The sequence below is a fragment of the Dermacentor variabilis genome, chromosome 4 (assembly GCF_050947875.1).
Source record: "Dermacentor variabilis isolate Ectoservices chromosome 4, ASM5094787v1, whole genome shotgun sequence".
Taxonomy (NCBI): domain Eukaryota; kingdom Metazoa; phylum Arthropoda; class Arachnida; order Ixodida; family Ixodidae; genus Dermacentor; species Dermacentor variabilis.
In genome coordinates, this window is record NC_134571.1 from 129,784,329 (window position 1) to 129,809,748 (window position 25,420).

The 25,420-nt window shown below is 44.1% G+C and overlaps 1 protein-coding gene across 2 annotated transcripts in view; it reads right to left on the reverse strand.

Moving 5' to 3' along the window:
• Mcm3 (minichromosome maintenance 3) overlaps positions 1-25,420 on the reverse strand; it is a 43,456-nt gene that overhangs the window by 15,522 nt on the left and 2,514 nt on the right. For both annotated transcript variants that reach the window (XM_075690329.1, XM_075690330.1), the window contains 11 exons: positions 19,043-19,173; positions 17,887-18,125; positions 16,630-16,735; positions 15,948-16,078; positions 14,082-14,236; positions 13,634-13,842; positions 10,789-10,878; positions 7,989-8,073; positions 7,767-7,896; positions 5,775-5,925; positions 4,147-4,376 (listed from right to left, as the gene is read on the reverse strand). In XM_075690329.1, the coding sequence (XP_075546444.1) occupies positions 4,147-4,376; positions 5,775-5,925; positions 7,767-7,896; positions 7,989-8,073; positions 10,789-10,878; positions 13,634-13,842; positions 14,082-14,236; positions 15,948-16,078; positions 16,630-16,735; positions 17,887-18,125; positions 19,043-19,173 (1,657 nt within the window). The remainder of the gene's footprint in view (positions 1-4,146; positions 4,377-5,774; positions 5,926-7,766; positions 7,897-7,988; positions 8,074-10,788; positions 10,879-13,633; positions 13,843-14,081; positions 14,237-15,947; positions 16,079-16,629; positions 16,736-17,886; positions 18,126-19,042; positions 19,174-25,420) is intronic.

Here is a 25,420-nt window from a genome sequence, read left to right on the forward strand (position 1 = left end):
AGTGACGTGGGTTACGGAAAGCACATTCAAACATTGCAGTCGAAAGGGATACAGAAAGACATACATTTGGAAACAAAAGTGTAATGCATTTTACTTTGGTTATGTCCAAGACGGTGTGTGCTGATACCATGCGCACACATTCTTGTTGAGCCCAGCTGAAACTGCCTCAATTTTGCACAGCCCCCTTTTTAAGATCAAAATCTTCCGTTACACCATCACTCTGATGCAAAATTTTATCGACAGAGCAAGGAGTATGCTGCAGCCTTTGCTTGTATCATAGGCAGCAGGCTCTTGCAGCAAAGCTTGCACAGGGAACCATAAAATGTCCAACTGAACCACCTGCAGATTTCTCGACAGAAGGGCCACAAAATTTGAAACAACAGCATGCGCACGTTGCGTGCCAGTCCGTAGCCACCACCACTGCATTCACAGCTGTTGAGAACCAGACGCAGGCACGTTTGTGTCCGTGCTATTGTTGGTTATCTCCCGAGGTACTTCGTGTGTTGCCAGTACTTCAGTGGGACAACCCAACGATGTATCGACTATCTCAGCATTCGAAGCTGAGCAGGCCTGAAGTCCCAATATTGTGCGCCTTGCACTTGAACGCCCACGCTGGAGCAATGGCTACCGTGGTGCAAGCAGTGTAATGGCCAAAGTGAGACACTTGCCAAAGCGGCCAAAATTGAACATGCCTAATGTCTCAATGTTGTGTACCGCGCACCCACACTGGCACAGTGACTGCCCTGGAGCACGCGCACAGCGCAATGATGAAAGCAGGGCGCAAGTCTTGCCCGGTTCTACCAAATCGCTTCCCCATGACTATCGTGATTGGGAGTGCGCATAGTCTGCCAATCTCGTAGGCTACAGCTTATGTAGGCAGCAGGCACTGCAGGCTGTCTTTAGCCAAAGCCCTGAATTAAAGCCCTACAGCCGCCGGAACGCTGGTTCTCCGTTTCTCTGTGGTGTGTTTGAGGAAAAGGAGCAGGAAAGGCTTCGACTTGCAGACAAGCGCCACGCTCTCTCAGTCATTGGTAGGGGGCACGCGCAGGCCCAGGCTGCCGCTCTGGCGCCTCAAGATTCCAAACTTTTTCCGGTTTGCTCTTCATACTAAGCAGAGGCCATTGCTTGCAGGCTTAGAGTATTCCAGCATAAAATGCATGTGTTTGGGTCAAGACCACATGACTCTTCGATTTAAGCAATAATTTGAATAAATCAACTTTGTTGTAATGACAATTTACTCTATGTATACAGTCAAACCTCGGTTTAACAAAATTCATGATGTTAACAAACTATTTTCATTTCCCAATTTTAGTTGCATAGAAAACCATGCATTTTGTTACATGATTAAATGGAGTAATTTCATGACGTGGTTCAATATAATGAAGTTTTAGGCCATTTCAAGCATGTACTTGGACCCTCTATGGCTAGTAAATCTAGCAAAAAACTATAAATGTAAGCCAAGGAGGACATTTCACAAGCATCTCTTCACATGAAAATTTCTAGTAGTCACAAAAATTCTTTCAAAGTGCGCACGCTGGGATGCAGTATGCAGGAAGTACCGTTGCGAAATTTGTCATACTATAACAACCTGCGGAGGCTGTGGGGTGCGTGTAAGCTCAGAGCGCTCAGAAGCTGAAAATTCCTTCAGCACAAGGGGGGTGGGGAACAGGTGAATGCAGTAATGTGATCAAGCATGTGCTAAAGGGAAGATGGGGGGAAGCGCACTTATCCGCCCTTTACCCCTAGTACGCACTCTCCTCTCCTATACCTTTGCCGTGGCTGCGCACGGATACCCATATGCGAGCTACGCACCTCATCTTAGAGGTAATATTTGGGAAGTGCAACGCAGAGTCGAGATGCTTGGTGCTTTGATGCACATTTTGTCCCGGTGCATCTGGTGTTGCTGTTCACATAACAGTTTCCAAGTCACAGTGCGAAGCGTTTGCTCGTATTGCAAGAAACAGTGTTCTTGGTCATTGAGTGAGATCTTTGCCCGAGCATGTGTGACACTGATAAAACTACGAACCTTACTTCATGTAGTTGTCTCTTGGCTACCGCCCTCAATTCTTTGCCTTTCTGGTGAAACTGCCACTTTCTTTTTGTTTTGTTTTTATGAATATCTGTATATTTTGAACTTTTGATGGTGGTGATGATGTTTATTGTCATCCCCTTTGAAATGACGTGGCAAAAAATGGTCCTCTAACCTGCCCAATTTAATCAGGTTTTACTACATGGCCACCTATCCTTCTACCTATCTGATGTCGATGTTAACTTTCGCATTTAAAACCACTATCACTATACTGTACAGTCACCTACTGTTGCAATGGCTCCAGTTTTATCAATTGTTTCTCTACTTCATTTTCCTCACCAATACTCTAAACATCTCTTACTTATCTAGAGTGCTGACCAGTTAGTCCTTCCGTTTTGCTTAAATAACTACGCCTCTGGAAGGTGGATGTTCCCTATGGTTGTTGCTAGGTTGCACTATATTACAACGCGGCAAGTCGTTTCTGGGCTTTCTTTTCTTTTTTTTTTTTTTTTCAGCACACACATGCCTCATCCTGTGACGCATATTTGCTCCAGTATTTTTTTGTCCTCAGGCAGCCAACTTGGGCATCAAATAGCAAGGCTCTGAACTTTGCGTTATCACACATTTTCCCTCCTGATTTCTTTATGACTTCTAACTTTTGTATTTAATTTGAAGGCACCAACTGATGACAGCTGTGGGCCCTAAGCGCGGTCAGCCATGGCATTTAAGAGTTATGGAGTCACGTGACACAACATGCTAATCTCGGATGCCATGAGCCACGTCAATGAACCGCTCTCAGCGTGACCTGCACCATGCGCGCTGATGCTTGTAACCACGCCACTATGACCGGACCTTCTTGTGAGTTGTTTATAAGTTATTAATGACAGGATGCTAGCCACCAGGAATGTTCTGAGAATTCGTGAAATTATCTTTACTGCTCAAACTTCAAAACCTTCAATTAATGAAACTCACGATTTAACCAAGTTTTTCGCTGCAGGTGCAACTTCCTTATACCGAGGTTCGACTGTATTCGCAAGAATTACGGTCAGCCCCATAATTTTAACAGGCGTTTCTGTCCGTTGTAAGCTCCCTTACAGTATTTTCAAGGCATCTGTGCAAAACAAAGCAATCAATGCAACCAAGTTCAAAAACAAGAAAATTGGGTTTAGTGACACTGTATTTGAAATGCCAGCACAGAATGCTGAACCATGCAGTCTAGTATTCTCAGCAAGGTTAAAGTTGAACTAAAAGTGAACTGTTAATTGTTCGTCAACATGATGGCACATCATTAATGTGCTGGGATGTGCTCATTGTGGCAACTCACATGATCAGTGCATCACCCCGTTCGTAGATAGCATCATAGTATCTAGGCACTTTGACAGACTATAATCTATAAATCAGTTGTGAGGATGGGGCAGCGGTCCCAAGTGAGAAGCAGTTAAGCTGATACATCCATGCCGTTACAACGGGTCCACGTACAACATACTTCCGGATATAAAAGACCATTCTTCTCCCTCACTTTGGTCTTCCTGTACAATATCAATGCAACAAATTTTGCTTCTACTGGATCTGTCTTAACGAACTATCAGCTACAATGGACAAAATTTCGTGCAAATTTTTCCTGGATCAGAGTCCTTTAATACCTTTTGACTAGCCTCCAAAACTTTAGGCCAAGTTTGCCACAAGGGCAGAAGCTGCCACTAAACGCGCCACTGCAGACTTCAATCACCTGCAATCGGCTACAGCTAGAACCGGCGTCGCTGGCTTGCTTTGGCAATTTCCACTGCAGTACTTGCCGACAGTGTTTCATGGCCATGTTTTAGAGCTGTTTTACATTCTGGTCTTTCTTTCACTTGCATGGTACTAGCACAAGGTGCATACACATTTTTGCTTTACTTCACTAGCCCCTTTGTGCATCGTTCAGACTAGGGCTAATCTACATGCCTAGTGCCAATGGTGAGCTTTGACCTTTGGCATACTACATTACGAAGGGCCCTGTGGCTTGTAAAGCCTGAACTCTTGGTGGTCAGTACTCCTGTATGTATAGGAGACACCATAAACTTCTTCACACTGTGTAATCCCACACTCGAGCTCAAGAAACATGTGGGCCCACCTACCTGGATTTATCGTCATCATCGTCACCGCCATCTTCATCTGAAGAGTCGCTCTCGTCCTTCCTCCTGCGCTTGCGAGGCTTCTCGAGAACACGCTTAAAGTAGGCAAACTGAACGAGCTGAATGGCTGCCTTGGCGTCCTCAGGTTCCACTGTACGCGAGAAGCGAGCCTTGGCATGTGCCGTTGACAGACGAATCAGTGTTTCCAAGGTACGAGCTGTCACGGGTTGCGTCTGGAAAAAAAATGTGTCAGGAGTGTGAAGGGGTGATCAGCAGCTGGCAAACGAAACAGCTTGTGCCACGGCAATGTAACCTTTAGCATTTGAACCTTGACTCAAAGGACAGAAGGAAAAATGTAGCTTAGAACTGCAGAAAGTGTAGCTAGTTGGGAGGGATTCATATTGAAAGAAAGTAAGGCACGCAGACAGGGACACAGGAGAAGAGAACCAGACAACACAAATGCTGGCACTTGTGTTGTCTGGTTCCCTTTTCTCGTGTCTGTCTGCACGCCTTACGTTCTTTCAGGAGGAATAATCTACTTGCAAAAAGCGGCTTGTGCTAATAACTTGCGTTTTTATTTACCCTATCCACAATGGTCAAACTGATAAAATGCCATGCTCTTGAAAAGGTGACAAAGTACTTGTGCATCAATCACATGACCGCAAAAAAATGTTCAAATCGGCTCATTAATAGCCGAGATCTGACATGTACGTCACGGGCCCCGCCATCATTTCTTTTTCTCCTCACTTTTTTTCCAGTGCGGCGCACTTCCGCTGACGGCATCGGGCGTGAGCTGTTGCGATTGTCTTGTTTCGCGCAGTGCACAATTTTGCACGCTGTGCACGAGGACACCTGACTAGCGCTATAAATTCGTGCTACACGAATACTGAGACAGACACAAGCAGATCCCAGAGCATGATCCCGGGCTGGAACACGGTAGAAAATGGTAGAAAGTTTCGGTGCCTGCATGCGCGACTGCACGATGTGGGAACAGGCAGACAAAACGGAAGTACATTTCTCTTGCTGCGGTGTGAAGTAAAGCAAAAACATGCAGACATTTGGTTTGTCTGTTTTCTTATTTCTCTAAGCTTTAATTAGCCTATTCTAGCAACATATTACACAAATAACAGATGTTGGTTCGAATAATTCTCAAAGTCACATGTCACCACGAGCGATGTCATAGCGCGAACAAGTGTACGTAGGCGCACTAGCACATGTACGTCATCCTCCAGCTTGGAGCGCAGTGGCCGCGAGTAGAAGAGAAAACGGCGTTTGGTTTGAAACTTGAGATCTATCCACACATAGCTATGTATAACTTTGCAGACACGCTCGTATGCTCATTGTATGCTCTGTGCTTGTTAGCTCAAAATGGCCGGACCTGGTGAGGGGCCCTTTAAGACAAGGACAAGGAAAAAAAAAAAAAAAAAGAAGAATTGCAGCACATATCCAGTTTTTTTTCATGTCCCTGTTAAGTGGTGATGTTGAATATAGATGAGCTCATTCATTCACATATCAGAGTGCAAGTGCCAATGCATTGAGAACGATTTAATTTGTGCATCTAACATGGACTAAACCATTCATGCAGCCTAAAGTAAATTGAGAAAAGAAATAGAAGAGGAAAAACAAAGTACCCTAGCAACATCTGTGTTTTCAGTGTCGAAGGAGCGTAGCCGAGCGTACTCCTCAGCTATCTTGTCGCACGCAGCCTGCGTCAGAGTCGGCTTGATGCCCTTTGCGATGTGGATGTATTTCTTCATGAACTCTACGCTGATCGTCTTCTCCCTGGGGGCACAAAGGAGCAGGCATTCCACACCGGTGCTTTACAACATCAAGGCGTCTATATGTGGCAAAACTCTCAATTTAGAGGAATACCGTGTTTCACATGTTTTTGAAACTTTTCTACATGCTTGTAACATTTGAAAGAGTGATACTTAGCAAACATGAAGGTTGGGAAACATGAGATACCTTAATTTGTTACTGAAGTTGTTCTCGATATACCAGACCCGATGCCAGATATTACGCGACAACAGTACACAAAGCTGAGCAAGTTTTGCTCACATTGTCTGACGATAAGGCTAGATGTGAGGATATTGCTTATGAAAAATTTAACAAGAGCACTGCACGCATTTTTTTTTGGCAGCGCTCATGTATGGTAGCTGTAGTAATTGCAGAAACAGAACGAACTTGCGTATTGTGTCATGACATATCCACAGGTGCTGAAACCAGAATTGGTTCTCAGAGACAAGTATTATGATAAATTATGTAGGCTATTCCCACACTTGCCAGTATTATTCTTTAGGTTTGCAAGGGCTAGGACCCATACAATATAATTATAAGTAATAGATGTGAGTACTAATGTGAGTAGCACTGCACACATCACTTTCACAGCAACACACATTATCTTTTAAATTGTGAAAGTCCCTTCACTTATTCTTCCCCTTTCCATCCAGTTCCAATTGTGCATGATCACCATGCTGTACTCATACAAGCCTTTCTTGTTTCTAAATGTAGTGGCCCTATCCACTTGCTTTTGTGCACATTATAAAAGGCAGACTATAGAAGCTGATGCACTGGCAGGCTGTCATACATTTAGAACTTCTTACAATCTCCAACAATGGATCAGGGAGGTAACGGGTGTCAGCCTGCTGGTGCTGGTTGGCAGCGACCACTTACTGTGCCAGTGTGCTTATGAAAGGTCGCGCAGGTCGGGTCAGAGCCCGAAACTGCTTTTAGAAATGCCCACTGTGTTCTGACATGCATCCTGCAGGACCTTTAACAAACTTTATCCCATCCAATCCAACAATTCCTTTAGAGACCTAAGAAGGATCATTCCATGTTATGCTCTTGGCCATGTTGTATATAGTAGCTAGTATACTTAGGGCTTACGGCAGCGAAAGTACAAACCAGAGAGAGCAAAGATGAAAGGATTGAAGAAAGAGGAATCTCTCAACACTGCCTCAAGAGCACCGATTTTTGTTTGCATGTTTGTTTACTCTTAATTCATTTATATGTACCATATTTGTTCGAATCTAGGATGATAGCTTTTTTTTTCAAATTACCATATAAAAAACTCTGGAGTCAGCTTAGATTCGAGGATTTTGAAAAACGTGCCAGTTTTTAATTGAAATTGATAAATATGGTACATAGCTAGTGCCATCTAGAAAAGTCAGTATCGCAGCCACTACTAGCTGCACCAGTAGCCAACTGAAGTACATGAACAACATTGCCATTTTGACCTGTGTCATATTGGCGTGCGGCATGCCGTTACTGTATGGCACCAAACAGGCGATGCCACTGTGCTGCCACTTTCACACAAAATGTTGTGCTAGCTGCAGAGGCATCGTCAAACATTCAAGCCAGGCGGGACTTCAGCATTAATGAGAAAAATGTCCATGGTTGGAGAGGGCAAAAGGAGATGCTTTTTGCGTGCGCCAGCTACAACGAAGAGATGACAGCGATAAGGAAGATAGCGATGTAGAATGAGCTCGGCATGTTCATATTCAATAAATGCTGTTTTCATTTCGTGAATGCTGTCCTAGCTGTTTTGTTCGGCGTACATTTGAGGCAAGTTTCACCATGAATCCAATCTAACTAGCTTGGCTTGCTGACTCAATTTTACTTACGTCCTACGCTTGGAACCATGCAACAGCACGTCGTGCTTCTCATAAATAGGAGTCTCCTTGTCAGCATCTTTGTCGAGTTGATCTGGGTCGTGTGTTGTGAGCAGGTCTGCTGTACTTCGGATGGGCAATGCTGGATGGGCGCAACAGGACAAGAAAAGTTACAGAGCTCTCATTTGAAATGTGAAAGAGTCATCGCCATCCAGGCAAAGAAGTGCCACTCACGTTCGCCATCCTGCTCCCCTGGGTTTCTGTACTGGTGTATCCGGACAACGTGGTCTGCAACTTCTCGATCACTCTCTGGATCCATCTAGTGCCCCATGAGAAAATGTGAAAAAAAAAAAGTGTGAAGAAAGAATGTTGGGTCTGATAGTAGCAAATGGTCATTTATGAAAGTATGCAAAGGATAAGAAGGAAATTTCTGCTGGCCCCACTGTTACTCTTAAGCTCGAGTGTGATACACGAAAGGCAGACTTGTTTACTGTAGCTAGTACTTTAACATGGCATTACACACACCGAAATTACAGTCATGTCTTTTGATGACCTAAGAGAAAAAGAAACAAAGAGCGTGGGCGAGCGGTGGAGACTACTGTGTTTATTTTAATCTAGGCCTATAGCTTTTTTTAGAACATGAGTTACAAAACTTTAAGGTCAACTTACATTCTAGGATTTCATCAGAAATCATTGAAAATGAAGTGACGCGCTGCTGGCACCAGTGCTAAAATACAACACTGTAGTTCTTACTATCCGCGGCTGCAGCCGCATAGTACTAATCTCGTTGTAATGGCACGCCGTTTTGACCACGTTCTACGCGACCAGTGTGGGCACAGTCATGGCTTTTCAAAGTTCGCATTCAACGAGATGCTGGCCCCGAGCATGCGATGCCAGTACAGTGGTGCCCACAGTGAGCCGAGACAAGCGCGTAGCTAGCACTGCACATTAGTGGCAATTAGTGTCAATTCCTCATTGCGGCTGCTGACATTTACTGTTATCTTGGTCAACTTGCATTAGAGGGAAGTTTTTTTTCGGACTTTCCGAATTTGGTGAGCTGGTTTAAAATCGAGGCTGGGTCGGATTAGAGTTAATTACTGAATGCAAAGTCAATGGTTAAATTGTAGCTGTGCCAAATCCCCAAACCAGTCTTTATAGAGCCTAATGTACAACAGGACCTTGTTCGTGCATTTCAGGAAAACACTTGAGAAGAAAATGTACTAAGCACGAAAACATACGATTCAAAGTCCCTAAAAAAGTTGACAGACTCAACTGTAGTTGACATCTATGTAATGTGAAGTGTTGCGCGAATTGTTGCAGCACAAGACACTGACGTGAGTTAAGCTGGTGAGGTCCAAGCAGCCTGAGATGCACACTGCTGTTTTTGTGGCTTCGGCAAGCTTATGTTTGCGCACCTCGAATTGGGCCTGGGTCAGCGGACAAGATCTAGGGGCCACAAAATATATCATACAATCACGGCTTAGTGACCTACTGGACACTGTCGCCGAAAGATTGCGTTTTTCAGGAACATTTCAACTGGCAATGAGAAAGGGCAACTGTATTGTGTCATTTTCGTGTGCTTGATCGCAAATGTTGGTGCCAAAAAATAGCATGTAGAGCGATCATATTGACAAAGTTCTACTGCAATGACTGACCGTCTAAGCTGCAGTGGCTCATTGTATGCCTACCGGTTAGTGCGCACTATAACCACTTTTTGTCGCATAGAGGCTAACTGCACCATCTCAACTCGCAATGTGGCTAACGTCATGCTGCGCCACAAAATATCTTATGCTGTTCCACAAAGTGCAGAGACCAGTTTACTAATGATTTGTGGCTTTTGAGGTGATGCCGCAATAGATAAGCATTGCTGGCAACCATATCGCGACCAACTTCATCATTTCTTTGGTCAGTAGCAAGCGTGGCATAGTGCCATTGGAAGCATATTGCACGCTTTTAATAACCTGAAGGCGCTGCTAAAATTTGCCACCTGCTGCCTGAAGTCACTGCATTGGCTCAGCAGGTTACGCTGCACAACCGTGCGCTGCCTGCGTAACCAAGAATGGCGCGGGCATGGAGAAACAGATGCTCGCGCGAACATGTCCAAGTGTACTGGCAAGAAGACACAGTGTGTGGTTAGTAGGCGACATGCTGCACACAATTAACGACATGGGATGATCGGCGCCACGCGGTAGCAAGTACAGTGTGCAAAGCCCAGCTGGTTCTCATTCAGGTGATCGCTGTACAAGCACGCGCACACACATATTGGAGAAAGCTTAATGAGTTGATTGTTCACTCTGCCATTTCACACCTCTACCAAAGCTTAAAGATGCTACTTGGTGTTGCCTGTCCTTATTACAGCACTGTTGGAGAAGGAAAACAGAAAAGAAAAGATACTCTCTATGTGCCTATTTTGACAAACGGTTGTTGTGGTGTTGCACTTCTTTCTTTGTTGGCGGAAGTGCATGCAAGGATACACAAAATTGTAGTTGCCCATTAGTGCGTAGTAATGACCCAATCTCGCCAGGTGAATACTAAGGAGGTGTAACTGCACACAACTTCGTTTCTAAGCACACTTCCAAGGTTTAAAAATAAAAAGAGGTGCTAAAGTTCGAGTTAATGAGGTAGGAAACAATCTTGAATGGTTCTAAAGGAAAGCTGTTAAGTTAAAGATAAGCTACTTGTTTACGATTTCTGCCCGAGTTAACGAAATTGAATGGTATTCAGTCCCTTGTAATAGGAATAATTTAGCAGTCTAGCATTAATTTCTTTAGAGATTCAAGCAAACAAAATAATTTGCAGACAGAATTTGCCAACACTTATGTGCTGCAGATGAGCATAGCATTTCTGATAAGCCCAAGCCACCAGGACTGACAGAACACTACATCATAAGCCAGAGTGCTTCTCTCCCCATATATCTCCATTTTGACCCTAGAAGCTTTGTGACATAATGAATAGGCTTACTAAAACTGCTGTTGTGTAGACTGTATTAATATGAACCATCACTGCTAGTCCCTACATTTCAAAAGTGACTAACCTTGTCAAGCATAATGAACAGCATGTCAAAACGAGATAGCAGGGAATCCTGGAGGCCAATGTTTTCCATTGGTGACTTGTACTGGTCATACTGAAACAAGAAAGAAATAACACAGCAATGAACACAGAAATGAACTTCTTGTGCCAAATATTGCCAAAACAGAACTCATAATGACTTAATAAATGTCATTCTCTCCCTCTCTCTGGAGGACTGAGCTAGTTGGTACTGCACATATTGAAGACGACAGAAAACTGGACAAATTGATACTGGTTAATGGCTAAGAACAACAGCACACCAAAAACGATGGTAAGTGTAAACCTAACACAAATGCTGACTATTAACTGGAAAACTTATTGAAGGAACAAGTTATAGTACGCTTCAACCACACATATGCCTGAAAGGCAACAAAAGACCATGACAAAGCATTGTGGTTAGATCAGTTAATACGAAATAAATAAAAAGAAAAAGGCAAGAAAGAAAAATGCACGTGAAACTTGTAGTGCCTGTAACATGCAGAAAGCAGGATCACATTCTGTGAATCAGCCTTCAGTAGCCCTCCAGAAAAAAAAAAGTTTCTTCTTTATATATTGCACAAATCGATGCATAGTTGAGCGCCCCACTGCTTTCAGTTGTTTTCTAACTCCTTTTCTTGCATAATTACTACAGCACAAAGCACGAAGACGAAGGGGAGACACGAAAATACAAGAACAAGTGTTGGCTATCAAGTGACGTTTTTTTATTGAAACAAGCGTTTTAATATAGAGGTCAAACTTCTCCCACATACTTGCAATAATGACACCACCAGCATGCCACTATCTAAAGCCTGTTTCACATGCAAGCGAAAATGCTCGCGAATCCTGCCGCCGCGCCGCAGAAATCAGTTTCAAATGGCAGCGGCACTAGCGGCGGGAGCGGCAGCACCGCTTCCGAACGGCCCACCTCGACACGTGACCAGCGGAGGATTAGTGCTGGAAAACCTGCGCACAGGACGATGTTTATTTACTTGCTACGCGTGGTACAGGCAACATGCCAAGAGAGCTTTTCAACGAATTGTTAATTGCTAAGCGCAGGATATGTATTTATAAAATAAAAATTTGAGAGGCAGGGACAGAGCAATGCTTATGTTGGTAGTCGCAAACTACCGAAACTGGCTGAAAGTCCTGTGTTTTTTGCCAGCAACATTGCTATTTGCAGCGGCGGAAAACGCGCGGCGGCAATGCATGTGAAACGAAACCTCGCGAAAAGCTTCGCAGCGCCGCACCACTATTCGCTCCATTCGCTCAATCGCTTGCATGTGAAACAGGCTTAACAGGACACACCGGCATCAAAATAATGGGTACGGTAAATTAACAGTCAGGTATCCAAGAGAGCAAGTTCATTGTCCCGAAGGGTCAGCTACGAGTGGCTCACATAATACAAAAATGTTAAAAGTATACACTTTCTTTTTTTTTTTTCTATGTAGTGTCTCCATTAACATGTTTGCTACGGAAAAGTACTTGTGCTCGATCGAACTGCGCTTGGCATATGCGGCTCTTACAATGAGCGGCGAGACGCAACTGGTTGTCCGATTTAACATTGTGAAGATGCCCATTGAGAGGTTTGTTCAGACACCTTCCCGTCTGCCGCCCCCTGTAGTTATGAATCCATACCAACTAGCCCGATTCGCCATTTTCCTTTATTTTCTTGTTTATTTATTTCGCATTAACTGGTCTAACCACGATTCTTTGTCATGGCGTTCACATTGCACATGTATTAGGACACTGTGAAGAAAGGAGCAGAAAACAAGCAGGCAATCCATGTTTCAAGAAAGAATGCGCACCTTCTGTGGCCGAATCTTCCCCCGCCTCACCCAAAATTCAGCCGGGCGCAGGCTACCACCCTGCGTCTACTACAAACAAACACGTACCCTTCACCCGCCCGCCTCCACCTTATGTTTCCGGACGTCTACACTACCCCCAACTGCCGGTGCTGTGGAATTCACCCGGCTACGCTTCCGCATATGCTATGGGAGTGCCCAGCACAGTACACCCAGACTGACACCACGACTCTCTCGTCGAGGTTGCATGAGGCTCTGCGGAGCTCCGCCCTCGACGACCAAACCTGGGCGACCCAGCACGCCCGCGAGGCGGCGGCGAGGCAAGCCCTCGACGTCCCTTTGTGGGAGGCTTAGGCCCGGCCATCATAAAGTGCTGGTTCTACAATAAAAGTTTATTCCTCCTCCTCCTTCTGTAGCCCGATTGGGGGATGAAGGCAGATGCTATCTTACGTTGGCGGGACACTGCAAATGCTCGCGTATGCCACGGCATGTCTCCCTGCCACATCTAAATTTATATTCCAGAGTGCTGTAGTCTGAAGTCAGCTGTCCTAGTGCCTTTAAAATCAAATTACAGTGCGCTCTAGCCACTTTACACCATTACTACTTGGTTGAAAGCATCCACAATTATAAGCGAGAACTGGTGTGCCCAATTTGAAATTCTGTGCCAATACTCCTTCTCCAACACTAACCAAGCAACACATTCGGAGAATGAGTTGCTGCCTGTCAAATGACCGAAATAATGTTCACAGAAATCATGCAAACTGTCGGGCGTCATCAAAAGTGTGCACAGTAAGCCCATGCCTTTTCAGTGCACCGTATGTTCTTACAACGACCCAGTAATGATGCCAGTTACTTTTGTTAATGCTGACAGGAGAAGCAACAAAAACACTGGAGCAACTATAATAGAGTCAAAAAGAATACACTGCTTCTAAAGCACTTGCTTGCGGAAACATGCTTACTGTCCCATTAGCTGATAGTTTCTTTAATAACTTTGTTAGCTACTTCTAGTAGTAATTCAAGACTACTCACCCGACCATACACAGGATTGGCGGCAGCCAGCACACTACAACGTGCATTCAACCTCGCGTGGATGCCCGCCTTGGAGATAGTGACACGACCTTGCTCCATGACTTCGTGAATGGCTGTGCGATCCATGTCTGACATTTTGTCAAATTCGTCAATGCAGACAACGCCTCTGTCAGCGAGAACCATAGCACCAGCCTCCAGACGTCTGTCCCCTACAAGAGGAAAAGAGTGCCACGAAAAACTTTAACCGGAACACTCAAACTGCATGTTAATCTATTACAAATGAAAGCACGCTCATGGTCGACAGCAAAGTAATTTTACAACGGATAGACTATCCGGCTTGCATTCTAAACTCTGACCCACCTTGAAATAAATGTAACTGCAGTAGCTCACCAGATGCAATAGGCAACAGCCCCTACACTGCAACGGACCTGTTTTCCAAGCCTCTTACCTGTCTCCTGATCAGTAGTGACTGCCGCTGTGAGACCCACACCAGAAGAACCACGTCCCGTAGTGGCCACAGCCCTTGGCGCCGTGTGAAGGACATATCGCAGTAGCTGAGATTTGGCCACCGACGGGTCGCCGATGAGCAAACAGTTGATGTCACTGCAAGAAAAGATAAAGAAAAAGCCAATGTCGATGCTGCCAGTATATCGCACACAACAAAATATTTCTTCGAAGCAGTCCTGAACTACCCCTCGGGCTTGCTGAAAAATCACAGTCCTCAGATAGCAGACGCTGCTGTGGATGTCTCAACCAAATTTTGCCGTCATGTGCAGTGCGTGGAGCTCACAAGTGGAACACGAAGTTAGCTTTTTCCCAAATGCTCTCTTTTTAACAGCCACCTGCTCCTCAATCTTTTATGGATGCTTCATTTCATAATGTAGTAGATTCCCACATGCAGCTGCTATTGGTCAATAGCTGACATCAATCAGGAATTGTTTTTGGACCAGTGTGCTTCTTCCTACTGTTACTGTGTGTATTTATTGATGCAGTTTAAGAAATAGGCTGAAGTAAGGAAAAATCTGCTTTTGAATTTCAAAAATAATTACGTACTTCCGCAAGAAGCCGACCATCGTCTGTCCACGCTCGGCCGCGGCCGTCCCCCTGGGAACCAAACTTGGGCCACCCAGCTTATTGAGGTGTCGTAGCCATCAGGGTTTCGCTAATTTCAATAAGTTTTGAACACTCAACTAGCCTCGAACTACCCGAAACTTAAGGTCAGATCACTTGCACACTTGCCAGTGTGCGCTCACTCCTGGCTGCTCCTGGTTAGACGCCTTGGCGGATTTCACTTCCTATTGAGCATTTCCTAATGTTTCAAAACTTAACATGCACAGACCACTTAACAATACACATTGAGCAGTTCTCTGCCAGGAAAGCCATCTACAAGTGCACCCAAACCACGAAGCCATGTGATGCCACATTCTATCAGCCAAGCTGTATGGTGTCAACATTTGTATCTAGGACAAAAAAGCTCTTTATGGAAGTTTTGGTGCTTCATTGATGCCTAAAAGGTTTCAATTGTTTTAGACCTAAAAAAGTATGACTGGCAATTTTATTGTACTGTCAAACGATCATATTAAGGTGTGCAGTTATGTTTAATGCCCAAGGAACAGTCAGCAGCAAAAGTTCACGGGTCGTAGGTTCCGTCAGCAAGCTGAATTTTGCAGCCGTGTTAGCTCACCGCCATTAAACTAAACAACACTGTGTAGGCAGCATATACTAGTATTAGCATATACTAGAAGTGGAACTTCAAATGCAGATGACTTCTGTTAACTCAACATTGATGCAACTGACGGAATTGATTTATTTATGCAACAGGCCAAATTAAAACCAGAAAAATAAATGTTCAAACTCATTGGTGCATTTTTTGCCAGTACCTGATCCTACCATGACTCGAAAGTATGTGCACTCGATTTCACTACAAGAAAAATGTAGCAGGCCTCATACCTTGGTTACAAGAAAAAGAAGAAAACTTGCAGTCTAACCATTACACAATGGACATTTATCTACATGGCCATTGTTGATACTCTTGGGCAGCTCTTTATTGCTATGGGCCACAGCACGTCCCCCGTGCGGTCTGTGTCTGATATTCAACATTTCTTGAATGACTCTGCAACCACTGTGAATGGGATGATGGCCCACGGCTAGCACATAATCACCAGTTCACCATACAACAAGAAAAACTACAACAAACCTAAAACACACAACACGGCCTTGCGGCTACTCCGTTTGTCAGATTCCGCAGTCCGTTAACACATGAAATTGTGGGAGTGCTGGTGCTCCACAAGCACATCAACACAAAGCAACTAACCCTCTCAGCCTGGTTCCATTGGGAAGGACCTTTTCTACGCCTCCCAGAAGAAGACACAGCAGCGCCCTCTTGATGTACTCGTGGCCATGGATAGATGGCGCCAGTGAGCGAGCCAAAATCTCAAAGACATCCTAAAAAAAGAAACATCCAAGCAATTAATTTGCTAGTCACATCCATTCTAATCCAATTTGTATGCACAAAGTGGACAATTCGAACAAATTCTCAGGCCCCTTCAAGTTCGAAGTATGGAGATTTGACTGTACTAAGCCACTAATTATGTGCATGGTACTTCAAGACATGAAAGTTAGTATCATGAATGAATGAACTAATGAATGAACAAATTAAAACTTCATTTAGAAGAACATATCGCAAATGAGGTTAACAATCTTAAACACAGCCAGAGAACCACACAGGACAAGCGCGTCCCGTGCAGTTCTCTAGCGCTGTGTTCTTCGTAAGGTCCGATTTGTCCAATTTACTATTTAGCTCCAAGTAAAAGCTTTACATTTTAACAAAGGAAACTTGTACATTCATCACACCTGACACCTGTGTAAGTCTGCATTTAAACATTTCACAAATAAACGTGCAAACCTTCAGGAGGCTGTCCAGTGCACATAGAGCAGCTGATAATCAGGCCCCATTACAAATAGTGGTAGCATAAATGTAACTGCAAGTTACACACCCCCTTCTGCTTGCTGATGGCCTTGCACTTGTTCACGTCCTCAACGGAAATATTCGGAGCCACTTCCTTGCTCAGCAGACGAATGTTGTTGGAAATCAAGATAGACCTGAAATGGAGGCACACAAACATAACAGAACATTGAACTACGAGGCATCAGCATTTTCTACATTGGGATGGCACAATGAAGTGCTGCAAATGTGGTAAGATAATTGATCTTAGGTTTTACTTATATGCAATCAAGCACAGATCGATAGAAGAATTCAAAAAAGAAAGTATTTCCGTCTGAAATGTCATGCAGCTGAACTTCTATGATCAGGAGCAGGTTTCTGATATACGTATATCACCTCTTTGTTCATGTAAGAAACACTGTCACCAGAAAATAAACATAGTAGCCACAGACCTTGCACAGTGCAAAATTATGTAAAGAAAGGTTGAAGATGAATTTAGCATCACAGGCCGCCTTTTGAGCAGAAACACTAGCACCGTTAGAAGAACTACCTGTGCCCAAGTTTGCGACATCAGCAACAAATAGAACATGGTTCACTGCAGTGAACGAGAGGAAGGGGAACCGAAGTGCCAGATTTTTGCTCGTTGCGACTATATCAAGCCAACAGATTATGTCACCACAGAAATCATAGGGGAAATTATTTGTAGTTTTAGCTGAAGTGTAGAAATGACAGGCTAATAAGAAATGAGAGTGGATGCAAAAACAATTGCCGCCGGTGGGAGCTGAACCCACCAGTGGCAATATGTTTTTCGTCCACTCTCATTTCTTATTAGCCTGTCATTTCAACATTTCAATTAAAACTACAACTTTCCCTATAATTTCCATGGCTTAATATGTTTGTTCACTGTAACGTGATATTTCTGAAGTGTTTAAAATTAAGAGTGAATTTCATTACTGCAATATATCTATAATTTGTATTTGTTTGTTTCAGATGTGCTACTTTCACGATTAACACTGTTCTATTGTTTTTTCTATGTATCACTTTTGCCCTGTAATTACATGCAAATACCATATGGGCCAGGTCAACCTGCAATCATGGTGTTTAGCCCGCTGACCGTCCAGCCTATGTACGGTCAATAAACTGATTGACACAAGCGCCTGCACGAGATTTGTGATCAGGACCACCACCAGAACACATATCCAGCCAGAAGGCGCGCATAACACACCAAGCTGCAAGCGGTCCATAAGCTGCAGTCATGAGACCTCTGATTAAGCTAATGACTAGGTGGGAGCAAAATACTACAAGGTACCGGAATGTGCCAGTGGTGAATCCTCCCTGCTTTCCTGGCAGGCAGCGGTAAGTGCCAACGACCTGAACTCTATCTCCAGGCTTGCACTGGTCAACCAGGTCTCCATCCACAACCGCATCAACAAATCGAGGCAGCTGACCAGCGGGGGCCTTTTCTGGCATTTCCTGAATGCTTAGAGTCTGGTGATCCTTGTATAGTGAGAGTCCATACTCTGTCTCCAGAAGGTTGCCATCTTCATCCTATTCACAAAGTTCAAATCAAAAGTTACTCATCACTTCAAAGAACAGCCTTGCGGTACAGAAAGTAGTACCAGTTTTGGTAGTAATAATGACCAAAATGAATAATTTTGCACAGTTCACAGGCTCAAAAAAAAAAAGGGGGGGGGGGGATTCTTAGTATTTATCTGCCTTCATGCTTCACCAAGTTGTCATGCAATTGCAGGGTGCCTCCTGTGTCACTTTTCCAGAAATCCCAAACTTGTGCAGCTTTCCGCTAACCATGAAATTTACATTACTGATGCTGTGACAAACCATAGCAAGCATATCTGTTGAGCAGCCACAATATTCACATTCCTAATAAGCACATAAAGAAAAAAAAAGTTGCAGAAGATAGAAAAGAAGCATTGCCAAACAATGCTAACCATTAAATGCTTTCCTGATCAGTGCTATGCCATTTCCATTCCCGGTACAATGTAATCTGTCAGAAGAGCCCTTTAGACTGAAACAGAGCTTTAAAGGAAAGCAACACAAAAGTCCTCGCAAACTGCCCTTTACAACTGGTAAGTATTCTTTATTTGGTTCTTTCTTTTCCTTTTACAGTTGTTTCTTGTAAAATGTCAATTTTCCTAACTTTCAGCTTTCTAGACTCGCGTGACAATGGACAGTGCACATTGCAGCTTCTTACTAATTTATACTATGCCATGTCACAAAGGAGGCTTGACTTCCTAACAGCTGTTATAAAGCAGACCAAACACCAGTCCCTGTAGCTACCTTGTCAAATATCGGAAGTTTATTCACTTTAACTTGGCTTCATTTCCTTTTATGTACCTTTAGTAATATAATAATGACGCAGCTCAGCATGCATACTGGCAAGCAGACCCCTTTCTGAAGTTCTCAATGAACAATGTGACACAGAATGGCAGCAGTGCGGCACCTACCTTTGTAGGATAGACTGCAGATGATGGGAAGGCATCGTAGGACGTGAGATCAGTAAAGCGACGCTCTAAAGTCTTTTGTGTGGCTGGGCAGTAGTGGATGCTGTGCATTATTTTAGGACGCACAAGTGAGCCTGCAAACACACACACAAAAAATTCAGATAAGAAACCTGGAGTGGCACAGAATAACAAGAGGCACGAGCTCCGATTTTTACATGCCAAAGTTGTGATCTTATTATGAGGTATGCCATAGTAAAGGACTCTGGAGTAATGCACCTAAATGTGAGTAGACGTACGTCTTTGCAGTTTGCCGCATCAAACTGCAACTGCCTTGGCCTGGATCAAACCCATGACCTTGAATTCAGTAGCGTAATGCCATAGCCACTGGGCTACCACGAAAGGCATGGTGTAAGAATAGGTCAGGTGCTGACACTTACCGCTCCCCGAGAGGGAGAGTGTGGACAGATCGTGTTCGCAAATGACTTTTAGTCAGCGGTAGTTTTTGCTCCAAGAATACAGATGGTGCTGTAGTATAGGGGTGCAGGGATCCGCACTGCCCGAGTGGCGTGTATTCAGAAATTTGCACGCTTGCTGGCTAAATGCGGGCCGTACACGTGCTGAAGTGTAGTTGCTGAAACTCGTGTGTGTGTGTGACGGCTTGCGTGTTCTCGAAAAGCGTTGTGTTGGGGCCGTGAGTGCATTTGTTCGGCTGATTCGTATTCTGCTGGGATTCACTCAATGTATACTATGCTGCGGCATGTTACGCCGAGTGCCATTTAGCTGCGCTCAGGCCGTGGGCACAAAGGGCACAAAGTGTTTCGTCCCGAATTGCAAGTTGGGGTATCGGACTTGTACGGAGCGTGTGTCACTTTTCAAGGCTCCACATGAACCTGGGCATGTAGAAAAGTGGCGACAGGTGATTCCGAGTTTTGCAGCCGATGGACCCTGTGTGCGCGAAGCGTTTCCTGGATGACACGATCTCTGCAGCATATCACGCAGAATACAAGGGAAACATGCTTCTACACACTCCGAAGAAACCTGTGCTCTCACCCAACACTGTGCCTAGCATTTTCCCGAACTGCCCAAGATACTCGACCGTGCAGCAAAAGACGAGAAAACCTCAGCGGAAACAGCAGGCTGAGCTGCCGACTTCTCGTAAGCAAGCACAGCCAAAAGCCTCAAATGCTTCTGAAGAGGTTCACCTGACGGTTGGAAATACACCAAATTTATTGCGCGTAGAGACAACGAGTTTAGGACATGCTGATGCCGAATCAACAGGCACGCAGCGCAAGAGGCCATGCTTTGATTTAAGCAGCGTCACGCCCCCTCCACGTGAAGAGAGTGCTTCTCAAGACGACACTGACACGTTGAGTGGCACATGCACTGCCGATGCACCTTGTCATCCAGCCGAAGAGGTAATTTCTTGTTTTAAATTCAGGTGGCATTCTTCCAGCTGCCTCATTTAAGCTCACCAGGCGCAAGAAATCATGAAATATTCTACAATAACTAGTGAACGGAGATTGGCGTAAATACGACTTGTGCGCCACAGCAATGTTTTCTTACGTCCAATATCTTTATTTGATAATAATTAATTAGCCAAGGTCTTATCAGAAATTTCATAGCATAATGTGCTTCTAATCGCATAAGCACTGTTCACTATTACGTGGCATCTGGAAGCTGAATATTCAATGATTTAACTTTAGTGCCGTTCAGGCGTTAAAGAAGAGTAAAAGAAGAAACAAATGAGATAAATAAATAAACAAACAGCAAGAAACATAACACCAACTGTATAATAGAAGTAATGACAAAATATAGATGACATAAACGAAACTTTGGCTCAATTGGTATGGCAGAAACATTCCTTATTCTATCATTTATTTACATGCAGCAACAAGTTTCTTTCTTTAAAAAAAACTACAGAGCAAGAGAGCAGCGATGGACCAAAGCTGGAGCGGCAGTCCACCGAGAGGTCCCCATTCCTACAGGTCGGAGAGCAACAAACGACAATTTCCACTCTGTCATGCTATGCTTCCAGCCTTCAACTACCAAGTGAAGCATTCTGACAGATTTGGGGTCAGATCTGTAGTTTTCAGTGAGCTAGAATTGTCGAAAGATTGTAACCAGGCGCCTTTTCATAGAAAAGCACTTGAAGTGACCACATGTCATAATGACTTTTTGTCAGTGAAATGTTTTGTTTATGGCCGTATTGTTAACACACAGGCCATAAGTTCTGGTTTGCCCTTCAATTCCCTAACTGATATAGAATGCGCAGTGCGGGTCTTTCGTGAAATGCACGCGTCTGCAGGTGGTCCCAGTTGTGAAATGTGCAATAATATACACCCCGAGTGCGCATATATTGACAAATGTGGAGCCTGGCGGCACAGCAGTTGCACACTAGTGAGAGAGAGTAGAAGTAGCAATGCTTGTGTTAAGTTAAAAGATGTGCTCCGTATTCACGCTGCATGAAATAAAAATAATTCTAAACTGAAACTGAAACACATTCCCATTCTGGCCAGTCCATCGAAAAAAGCCTGCATAGAAATGTTGCAGCGAGGCAGGATTGCCTGCTACAAGTCAAAAGTGCAGCTTCAAAAACAAAAATAATCTTGAACAGGAATTGGCTAGCTGCAAATCAAAACTGAGGAGTTCTATAGAGATTTATACAGTACCAGTGACACCCACGTTGATAATGGAAGAGAAAATAGTCTAGAGGAATTCGAAATCCCAAAGGTAACGCCGGAAGAAGTAAAGAAAGCCTTGGGAGATATGCAAAGGGAGAACGCAGCTGGGGAGGATCAGGTAACAGCAGATTTGTTGAAGGATGGTGGGCAGATTGTTTTAGAGAAACTGGCCACCCTGTATACGCAATGCCTCATGACCTCGAGCGTACCGGAATCTTGGAAGAACGCTAACATAATCCTAATCCATAAGAAAGGGGACGCCAAAGACTTGAAAAATTATAGGCCGATCAGCTTACTGTCCGTTGCCTACAAACTATTTACTAAGGTAATCGCAAATAGAATCAGGAACACCTTAGACTTCTGTCAAGCAAAGGACCAGGCAGGATTCCGTAAAGGCTACTCAACAATAGATCATATTCACACTATCAATCAGGTGATAGAGAAATGTGCGGAATATAACCAACCCTTATATATAGCTTTCATTGATTACGAGAAAGCGTTTGATTCTGTCGAAACCTCAGCAGTCATGGAGGCATTACGGAATCAGGGTGTAGACGAGCCGTATGTAAAAATACTGAAAGATATCTATAGCGGCTCCACAGCCACCGTAGTCCTCCATAAAGAAAGCAACAAAATCCCAATAAAGAAAGGCGTCAGGCAGGGAGATACAATCTCTCCAATGCTATTCACAGCGTGTTTACAGGAGGTATTCAGAGACCTGGATTGGGAAGAATTCGGGATAAAAGTTAATGGAGAATACCTTGGTAACTTGCGATTCGCTGATGATATTGCCTTGCTTAGTAACTCAGGGGACCAGTTGCAATGCATGCTCACTGACCTGGAGAGGCAAAGCAGAAGAGTGGGTCTAAAAATTAATCTGCAGAAAACTAAAGTAATGTTTAACAGTCTCGGAAGAGAACAGCAATTTACAATAGGCAGCGAGGCACTGGAAGTCGTAAGGGAATACATCTACTTAGGGCAGGTAGTGACGGCGGATCCGGATCATGAGACGGAAATAATCAGAAGAATAAGAATGGGCTGGGGTGCGTTTGGCAGGCATTCTCAGATCATGAACAGCAGGTTGCCATTATCCCTCAAGAGAAAAGTGTATGATAGCTGTGTCTTACCAGTACTCACCTACGGGGCAGAAACCTGGAGGCTTACGAAAAGGGTTCTACTCAAATTGAGGACGACGCAACGAGCTATGGAAAGAAGAATGATAGGTGTAACGTTAAGGGATAAGAAAAGAGCAGATTGGGTGAGGGAACAAACGCGAGTTAATGACATCTTAGTTGAAATAAAAAAAAAAGAAATGGGCATGGGCAGGACATGTAATGAGGAGGGAGGATAACCGATGGTCATTAAGGGTTACGGACTGGATCCCAAGGGAAGGGAAGCGTAGCAGGGGGTGGCAGAAAGTGAGGTGGGCGGATGAGATTAAGAAGTTTGCAGGGACGGCATGGCCACAATTAGTACATGACCGGAGTTGTTGGAGAAGTATGGGAGAGGCCTTTGCCCTGCAGTGGGCGTAACCAGGCTGATGATGATGAAATCAAAACTACTAGAAATCAATAATGAAACATTGGAAAGCGTTTGCAGAGAAGCAAACCTTCCTGAAGTGCAAAGGCTGGTGTTGAAGGAGTGTGTAGCTGCAGGCAAAGCTCGCTCAAAAAATGGTAGAAGATACTCAGATGACTGGATCTTGCTTTGCCTTCTGCTTCATATTAGGTCAGCTACAGGATACAGATTCTTGATGGAGAGTGAAATTCTTGCCTTGCTTTCAATGCAAACAATACACTGCTACATCTCATTGGTGGGCTTTAAAACAGGTTTTGATAGCAAGTTCTTCACAGAGTTAAAAAAAGACACTTGAAAAGAAAGATGACTTCAAGCGGCACAGTATTATCATGTTTGACGAGATGCAAGTCCGTAAAAGTAAACATGCGAACTCAAAGACAATGACCTACGTTGGTCTGGCATCAGAGACGGCAAACAGTGGCGAGCTTGCAGGCCACGCTCTTGTTTTGCCTGTTTGGTGAAAGTTATGCTCAGCCAATAGGTGTTTTTGCAGCAAAAGGTGCCACAAGGGGTACTATTCTTGCACAGTTGCTCCTCCAAGCAATTTTACTTAAGCAGGAAGCTGGAGCAAAAATTCATGGCTTTGTCTGTGATGGAGCTTCGACAAACAGGAGCATGTGGCAAACACTGGGTATAGGTGGTTCACTAGAAGCATTACCGGAACTCCTTCACACATCCGAGTGACCCCACACAAAAAGTTCTTACATTTTCTGATGCTACACACCTTTTCAAATGTATCAGGAACCATCTTTTCCAGCAAAGGTACCTGAAGGAGGAGGGACTTTGGATAACGTGGGAGGACTATGCAGCAGTTTATAAGGAAGACGAAGTGAATGTTGGAGCTTTGAAGGTACGTGCAAAAATAACACATTCCCACATTTATTCAAGCAACTGTAATAAGATGCGGGTAAAGCTTGCAACGCAAGTGTTCAGTCACTCAATGGGGTCAGGTACTGAATTTTACAGAAACCGTTGTGTGCAATCTGGGAAGCACTGAAGCGACACAAGAGTTAACAATGTTTCATAATAATCTTTTCAATGCCTTGAACTGCTGATTTCCTCGTGAAGGTTTCACAATGCATGGATCTGACCTAGGCATATTGTCACGTGGGGTAGAACGGTTGGATAACTGGGAAAAAGAGCTGCAGGGTGGAAATATCACAAAAGATATGTTCCTGGCAAAAAGCACCTCTGAAGGGCTCCGAATTACCTTGAGATCAACTAAAGACCTATGTGAGGTTCTTTTGCATGAGTACAAGTTCAGATGCATTCTTACAAATAGAACGAACCAAGATCCAATCGAAATATTTTTGGCAAAATAAGAGTTGCTGGAAGTCGGAATGTTCATTTTTCAATGCCAACATTTTTGCAACTCTACAATACAATCTGCATTTATAGCCTTCTGAGGCCTCTGAAGTGTGGAAATTGCTGTGTGGTCGACAAGAAGCCATTACTAGACGCATCCGATTTCAGAGCCCTGATCGAACTAGGCAGCGCAAGCAACTCTTCGCCTGGCTTCATCGACCAGCTAAAAGAAAAGCTTGATAAACTAATTCTTGTTGAGGACTGGGAATGTGAGGATGTTAATCACAGTAAACGAAAATAATACAGCGCAAGTCATTGACTGCATATTCTACGATGTGGTTGGATTCTTGAGACGAAAGTTGATGAAAGCCAGCAGTTGCTATTGTTGCCAATGTGTTTTTACCATTCCGGAAAGCAGCTCTGCCGAAGCATCCCTGACCAATGCAAAAAGCAGAGGTGGACTGTTGCAGCCCAACTTGAAGCTCGTTGAGCTGTTGATGAGCAGCTGAGGAGTACTTTGCAAAGAATGCAGTCAGTCAGTCTACGTACTGAGAAACGATGGCGCTTGTGCTTGACACAAAGAGCGTGACCCTTCCATGTGCCGAGCACAAAACAAAAATTGTTGCACACATTCTGCACTATTTCTTAATAATGAGAATGAGACAGCACTGCAAGGCTGTAAGCATGAACTTGAAGAAACAGGCTCAAGAGAAAAAAAAAGCTAGCAAAACTTTTTCATCGTGAATTTTGTTGCCAAGTTTAGAGAATATGCTAATTTTTGTTATGTTTCTTGTGAATGTATGTTACAAACAGTTTG